Source organism: Alnus glutinosa, chromosome 11, assembly GCF_958979055.1.
Source record: "Alnus glutinosa chromosome 11, dhAlnGlut1.1, whole genome shotgun sequence".
NCBI lineage: Eukaryota > Viridiplantae > Streptophyta > Magnoliopsida > Fagales > Betulaceae > Alnus > Alnus glutinosa.
Genome location: NC_084896.1, coordinates 22,324,101 through 22,332,459, shown reverse-complemented (window position 1 = coordinate 22,332,459; position 8,359 = coordinate 22,324,101). Strand labels below are relative to the sequence as shown.

At 35.1% G+C, this 8,359-nt stretch overlaps 1 protein-coding gene across 1 annotated transcript; it reads right to left on the bottom strand.

The window, feature by feature from the left end:
- Positions 1–2,264: 2,264 nt before the first annotated feature.
- Positions 2,265–3,273, bottom strand: LOC133882740 (basic form of pathogenesis-related protein 1-like). Its single transcript, XM_062321958.1, has 2 exons — positions 3,156–3,273; positions 2,265–3,026 (listed from the first exon to the last, which is right to left on the bottom strand). The coding sequence occupies exon 2, from the start codon at positions 2,901–2,903 to the stop codon at positions 2,406–2,408; it is 498 nt and encodes a 165-aa protein (XP_062177942.1). The 5' UTR covers positions 2,904–3,026; positions 3,156–3,273; the 3' UTR covers positions 2,265–2,405.
- Between the last annotated feature and the right edge of the window lie 5,086 nt (positions 3,274–8,359).

The window sequence follows — 8,359 nt, the reverse complement described above, 5'->3', positions numbered from 1 at the left end:
TGAACCTCTCTACCACAAAAACCCCACACATCCGATGCTGAACAACAAGATCACAAAATATGCAAAACAGTTTCCCGTTCACAATTACAAAAAATACAAGAGGGGTCTAGATCAATACCTCAATGCTTTAGATTATATCTAGTAGGCAAAATATCATGTCAAGCCCTCCATAAAAAGCTCTTAGGGAATTAGGAACCTTCATACCCCAAATCCTCTTTCAAATAATAAAAATATCATATTGATATGAACAAGATCCACCAGCAGCTTCAATCCTCTCCTTCTCCATATGATAAGCACTCCGAACCGAAAAGTCCCCCGAGTTAGTCCTCCTCCATGTCGCTCTTGTATCCGCTTAAAATTTAGGAAAAACTTCATTTATAATTTCTGATCGATCTTTCATCACCTTTGTAGAAAGGTATTCAAACTTAAAAAAATGTCAAGTTAAAGTATCCATCTTTCAATTTTTTTCAATTTCTTATAGTGAAAGAGTAATTAATTTGTGAATTTTAATTTGAAGGGAACATGATCCCTTTCTATATGGATTCTAGCCATTGGATTTAATTAGAAGATATTTATTTCCATCTATCTAACCGTTGGGTTTAGATTTCTCTTCTTTTTTTCTTAAATAGTGATAAAGATTACAAATGGGCCCCACATGGTGATGCCATGCTGACACAATCTGCAAGGTGGCACAGTCCATTGGCTGCCACGTGGCAGCATGACAGAAAATTTACTCCCAATCTTTGAGGTCTTTCCAAACTCTAATGGGAATTGATTGCTGCACTATGAGTGCACAACAAGTGCACTCCCTCGCTCACATGAGGGTGGGGCCCAGTATGTGGGCCCCACCCTCATGTGAGGGGGAAGAGTGCACAAATTGTGCATCTGTAGTGAAACTAACATTTCCAAACTCCAATAGACCCGAAATTATACGAGAACTTAAAACGTTTGTTTCGAAACGATCATTTTAACGGGTTTTATGAAGCATTTTGAATTCATTTGACCCAGATGTTTTTTGTCACGAAGTTTTTGGTACTTCTTTCTTTTCTATTTTAATTGGACTCCAAACGAAGTCCAATTTACTCCAAATTTTAGATTCGTGCTTACGACACGTATATAATCATAATAATTATTTTATTTTTGTTAAAATCGCTCTAATTAATCCCAAATTTTATAATGTTTCTAAAACACAAAAATAAAAATAATAAAATTTGAGTTTTATATTTCAATTCTTTCAGTTTATATAGAGAGCGCTATACTCCTTGGTATTACATATATGCTAGAAACCCTCAAATTAATGTGGCTTGAGATTCCACCGTATGTCAAAAATGTGTGACGACTTAATAATATTTTTTTTCAATCGATCAAATAACTTTTTTATTATTCTTTTATTAAAAAATAAAAAATTGTTATATTTAGAAATCAAACTCCGAATACGGTTATGCACCATGCTTGTCAAAGTTACCAAATGAAGATTAATTGCATGGAAAATCAGATCATTGCAATATAAAATAAAAAATATAACATATAACAATTAATTTTCATTTTTAATTCACCTCCAAAGTCTTCTCTTGATGTCCTTAAAAGTAGGGAATTGACCGATATGTCTCTCTCCCTCCTACAGTGAAGTGCATGGATGGAAAAAGGAATAGCAATTTGTTTTCCCATATTGATCACTTTGATTCGTGTTGAGGAATGCATTGAAGATTATATAAGTTAATTTTAACTCGACCATTTTAATTAAACGGGTCAAATTCTTTAGCCATAACCTTCTAATTCTGTGTTGGGTTAGTATTATATTCACGAATCGTGTCAAAAATTATCAACCTTAATGTCGCGTGTCGGGTTTGATTGTGTTAAATAAACAAGTCATATCCCTTAACCATAACCTATTAATTTCGTGTTCATAAATTCACGTGGAATATGCAACACTTTCGTGGTATTATGATGAATAAGTTCTTCAACACAACACACTACAACTCTTCAGCAAAGCAAATAAGTTGAGGCACAATGATACTACAGAACAGTACAAAGATATCAACCAAATACAACTACAAAACACCAAAATCTACCAACAACTAGACAAAAAACCTATCAAACAATGAAAACCCCATATATCTGTCCCCACCGCTGCTACAGAACCAGAAACTTCAACAGCACAAAACCAAAAACCAAACAAACAGAAGCAGCTGCGCGCTACCTCATTCTGCAGCACAAAACCAAACCAGATCGACAATCAAGTTTGGGAGAAGTATAGTGGATCATAGAGAAACTTATAATATCTTCTCCATTAATAATAGTAGTAGTAATGATTTCATTTTCATCATATCCATACACATTCGATTACTGCCACACAAACAGGAGCAACAACATGTATACTCGCAGGTAATCATCAGTACAAGAATTTAATATGGACGCTCGCCATAATAATTTCCTGAAGGATAATAGTTGCAAGTGACAAATACCCGGCCATTGTGGCACTTGGACTTGCCACACCCAAGATACTTTGTATCGCGCCAAATCACCTGGGTGTAGTACCCGCACTCACCACCAACACATTTGTTGTCTTGATGCTCATAGTATTTCTTCTCACTCACCCACCCATTCACTACATCCGTAGCCTTGAACTCACCATGACCTTCAGCAAGGCATTCTCCATAGGGCCCATTCGGATCTGATTTCTCCAGCTTGCAGTCTGGGATCCTCTTATTAGCATAAGCTTGAGCGTAGGCTGCAAGGGTGTGGTTCCAGACAAGTGGCTTAACGCCATGGCCGACCTCAGCACGAGCTTTATTGTGTCCATCCAAGAAGTCTTGCCGTTCGTCTCCGGCTACGGAGACAATGACATGGGTTAAGGTTAAACCTGTCAAGTATAGGGCTAGCAAAATCTTGGTCAACCCCATTTGGTTCCAAGGCACGTCCAGTTATGAGAGATTTCTGGTTCTTTTGTGAAAATGGGAGATACCGTCGATTTAGATGTATATATAGCCGTATAGGCCAGGCACGAGGTAGTGAAAGGTATCTCTCTATGGGATGCATAAATTAAAGAATATAGAGTCGTTATCATAATTAAATAATAAAATAATGTCCAAAACTTAGATTATTAATAAATGATAAAAAATAAAAAAATAAAAATGGCAATTTGGTTATTGTACCTTAGGAACAGACATGAATCATGCAACATAAGGGTATCTCGAGCTCCGGTTCCATATATATGGAAGCTTTCTGCAAGCATGAAGCCCAATCATCGCCTGTAAACTTGATATGAAACCTTCAAAAGGAAGTATACTCATTAATATACAATAAATTGCTAGGCCGTCAGAGGAAATTTCTGTCCTTTCAATATATGATAATGTTGTGTCGGGTAAACCGAAAATTGAAAGAGACAGATCGATGAGGTCAATAATTGCAGCTGCGAATCTAAGGTCATGCTTCTAAGTTCTAACAGTGAAATCACGTGAACAGATTTCAGTTATGTTGGTTGGGGTCCCATATTTCACGGGCACCACCATGACTTAAGGCACCACGTTAGCTTCGATTAAACTTTTCTCCATGTTTACGATCTTCACTGATAATGACATAAACATATATATGAAACTTTGGGATCATGATCATTTCGATTTCTAATTAGATAATTCGATAGAGCTTTTAAATCTCATGTCATTTAATTAGTTGTATGTTTAAATGGTTTAATTTTAATTATTTTATTAAAAATAATTATTAAAGTTCAAAAAAAGTTTTGCCATAAGATTACCTAATTAAGATGCATGCATAGAGACACTAATTAATCATACTTTCGAGGTTTTAAGTAGAAAAATTTTGGTGTATGGTTATCATGACAATATATATTGATTTGGCTGATGAAAAAGCTAAGAAGTGTACCTTGTAATGGAGGATTCCGTCGTAAAGGGGGAAGAAAGAATCTAATTAAGCCACAAGGGAAAAGTTATAGCTTAGATCAGGAGAGTTCTTTGTGTAAGTTGCTGTCATGGTGGCATGGGATAGAGGGACCAATAAAAGACAAATGCACATGTACATGTGTGGAAGTGGGACAAACGCATGTGGTAAAAAGGTAGGGATCGATATATTATAGCTAGGGTTTGTGGACCTATGAAGATGATGATAGGGGTGGAAATATGACTGAAAAGCATGTGGAAAACTTTCAAATAGCCAATGGAGATTTACCAACATGCAGTTGAGGACAAGGGCCAAGAAGAAGAATATTTAATTTGGAAGAATCAGAGAAAGAAATAAGAATGGTGCCGGCCGGCACTCTATACCAACAAAAATCACGTGAAAAGGATCATGGGTGGGAGTAAAGTACTGAGCATGGATTGTGGGGTGGAGGCTGATAAACAGGAACAACTAAAAAAAAAAAAAAAAAAAAAGGGCGCATGGATATTGATGAAGGAGAGGTCTCACACAAGGAGAATGGCAAATTAAGGGCCAATTTTAACACAATTAACCGGTTTAATTAAACAAGTCAAACCCTTCTACTCTGACATGATTCATTTAAATAAGTGGGTGACACGAAATGATCTGTTTGATAAACAGGTCGTGTAGGTATGAATCGACCCAACCCGACCCAACCTACATAACTCATTTAATAATATGTATTTATATATTAGGTCATAAACACGATTTGTTTGACCCGTTATTTGACCATCCTAATAAACACCGAGGAATGTGGTGCGAAAAACAATAGTGTTGTTGAGGAGCAATTACGATGGAAAAGGCCCCCATTAATTAGGCTTCCAAAAGGTGAATTGGGATATGACACTGAATACAGAGTAAGGACGATTTGGAGTGGGAACAATCATACAAGCTAGAGCACGAGGGATGTACACTTGCAGCCAAAAGCATGAAAAAATTGGCAAAGGCGTTGGTTGCGTTGCATGCATGCAGTTGAGTTTAGTCGAGACTTGAGACTACGAAATATTATTATGAAAGGTAATGCGATTCAAGTTGTGAATGTTGTGAATGTCACTAAAAAGACTTGGAGCAGATATAGACAGATAGTAAAGAATACCCACGGTGTATTGAATACGATACAAAGTTGGCAAATTTCTCTTTACATATGGTTTCGTCAAAGTAACAATTAGACAAATCATGGATGTAATTTGAATAGAAGAGATTCTTAATTGTATTGTTAGAGCAACAAGCTCTACTTTCATGATTATAATTTATAAATAAAGTTTAAAATTTTTCTAAAAAATAAAATAAAGTAGAAAAAATTTGTGATATACCTAGCTATCAACTTTTAGAGGGCCCCGGGAGACATGATAGCTAGGCTTGAATTTTACACTTGGATCGGAGGTCAAATGGTAACCTTTTTTCCTGCAAACAAGCTACCTTTTTCTAATAATATATAATAAATTACATAAAATAAATAAATAAGAAAGAAAAGAGAAGAAGCTACCTTTTTCAATTCTTTCACCGCACTACAGATTGAAACTTGTGGGAAAAGGGTGAGAACCCACGGCATCAGCGGACCATTTTTCGCGAAATCAGATTGACCGCATAATCAGCAATCGATGGAAGAAAAAAAGTTTCCTAATAATCCTTTTGAGGATTTTATTTTATTTTACCGTTAATCTAGGTCAATTCAAATGTGTATGTATGTGGATCGAATAGGTGAGAATGCATGCATGCATGATGAATTCATGATGTCAAGTACTGTTATATATATTAAGTAAAGAGCAATGCTTCTCTTAATTACCAACTCTCGTCCAATTAATGTTTACAAATATATGAAGTGTAATTAATAGATTGTGACCTTGCAAGTGAGAACCATGCACGAAGTGTAATTATCACTCAGAAGATCATAATTATAAGTCCTTGTAATTTATAAAAAAAAAAAAATGCTCATAGTCATAAAAGGAACTTGAAAATCCATTTAGACTATAACATATCAACTTTAACGATCTATCTTGATTAGGAGAAGCAGAAAGGACTATGTGAGTCATCATTCTTTTAACAATGTGATAAAGAATGATGTACGTGCACGACAACTTATAAACAATTACTCTAAATCCTGAGAAGATTGTGAACTCAGATAGTGTAGGTCACTTTGATGTACGAGAATGGGATCAAATAGCTGGTCAACACTTCTGTGCATTAGGTTATCTCATATAGCATTGTGGGAATACTTTCTTTAAAAATGAATCAAAATCATTTGTCATAGAACAAAGTGATAGGAAATATTTCATTTGATGTAGATTTAATGGGAATGATTATCCTAAAGCTCGAGTTGGAGTGTTTCAGTGATATCTACTGAAACTTTATTTTGTGCAATGTGAAATGAAAACTCACAAGATATAAAAAGGATATCATGTAATTAAATCATGAGTATCAAAGAAAATAGGTAGTGAACTAAGTAAAGGTGTATTGACTTTGATTCAACTACGAAATAATTCCATGAAGGGTAATATGTAATAAATATGCATGTCGTGAGAATTGATTCATTAATTTGAAAATACATATTAAAGTCAGTTACATTTGTTTAGTGGAATCAATTGTGATTAAATAGGGTCATGTGATATTGTCATAGACCTATTTAAAACTAATTGTATTTTTTCCTTTAGATCCCTCTTTGAGCTGATGTAAATTGACCGTATGCTATGTGTCTCAATTATGTATTTATTTATTTATTTGGATTGTGTTATTTGATAAAACATAGGTCAAAGGAATATGATTCCTAAGTAGCTCATTATTCAAAGATGATTGGGCTTATGAATTAAATTCCTATGTGCTTAAGCAATTAAAGAGCTATGGGCTTAAGAATTAACCTATGGGCTTAAGCATTTAAGAGCTATGGGCTCTTCAAATTAATTTCAAAAGGCTTAAGTAAAGATAAAGGAGCATTAAATCTGAGAGATAAAACCCAAGCCCATGTTGAAAAATTGGTAACAATATGCTAGGGTTTTAACCCTAACCCTAAACGCATGGAGAGATAATTATCTCCCCATGGCCGTGTGGTTCATGGCAAATAGGACTATTTCACTCACCATTGTTTGTGCACCCGACATAGTAGGATTGGAATTTTAGTTCTCCTATGACTCCAATCTTATCTATGCTACATCTCTCTCTTATCTCATAACCCTATCATAAATGTAAATTCAAGACTATAAATAAAGGGCTAGGCCTATAAAAGAGTTGAGTTTTGGTACTGCTGGACTGGCTGGTTTTACTGGGCCTCTAAACGAGCCAAGCTCGAGCTTGAACTGGGCTAAGAAACCCTTGTCCGAACTCAACTCATTGGTTACATACCCTAGCTCAGGCTTGAGCTCAAGCTTCCTAAGAACGCAATTTCGAGTCGAGTCGGGTACTCGAATGGCTCAAGTTGACTCGAGCTCAAGCTACACTCAAAATTTTTGTAATGTTTGGTCCAAGGCTTTCAAGCCTTAAGTTGGCAGCTCGACCCAATTAGGGCTCATTCGGTGTGATTTTAAGTTTTTATCAAAAAAATTGAAAAACACAAACTTGACTCTAAATGTATCAATTATCAAATAAGTAATTTCGAGCATTTCCAAGTAAATTCAGAAAATATATATATATATATATTGAAGAAAAAGAGAATGGAATAAAATTGTGAAATAAACTTGTATTTCTGAGATGTATTGTTTGTACAATGAGGTGACCTATTTATAGTTGAATGAGGCTAAAGAAATTAGGAAAATAACGTAATTACATTCATACAACAATATCTAATAATACCATAATTGATGGGAGAATATTTTCGTGATATGCTAATGATATTACGAAAATATTCTTCCACAAATATGGCAAGTATCTTATTATTCTAACATCCCCCCTCAAACTTGAGATGATGAAGTCAACTTGAGTTTGGAAACAAGATCACGTAGCCGACCAGGAGGATGAGACTTTGTGAAAATATCGGCAAGTTGATATTCAGATGAAACAGATCGAAGATGTAGAGTGCTCTACTGAAGATGGTGCCGAATGAAGTGATACCATATTAAAATAAATATATGAAATAGAGAATATATGTGAAAGAGAAAAAGAGCGGAAGAGAGAGCGGAAATATATTAAGGACTACATTGTATTGAGTAATATATTCATAACATATTACAAGAGACCTTTATATATAGAGAGCAACAAGTAGTGACCAAGAAATCCTAGAGTATTTAAGGTGGGAAAGAAGACTAATTAACATAGAAAATAAATCATAATAAGAAAGACAAAAATATATTTTAACATCCCCTTCAAACTCAAGGTGGAAGATTCTGAAATCTTGAGTTTGAAATTAGAAGTCAGATTTAAATGCAGCCAAAGTCAATGGTTGGATCAAAATGGTGCCGGCGAGAAAGGCTGAAAGTGACAGCCGGAGAACGGAGAC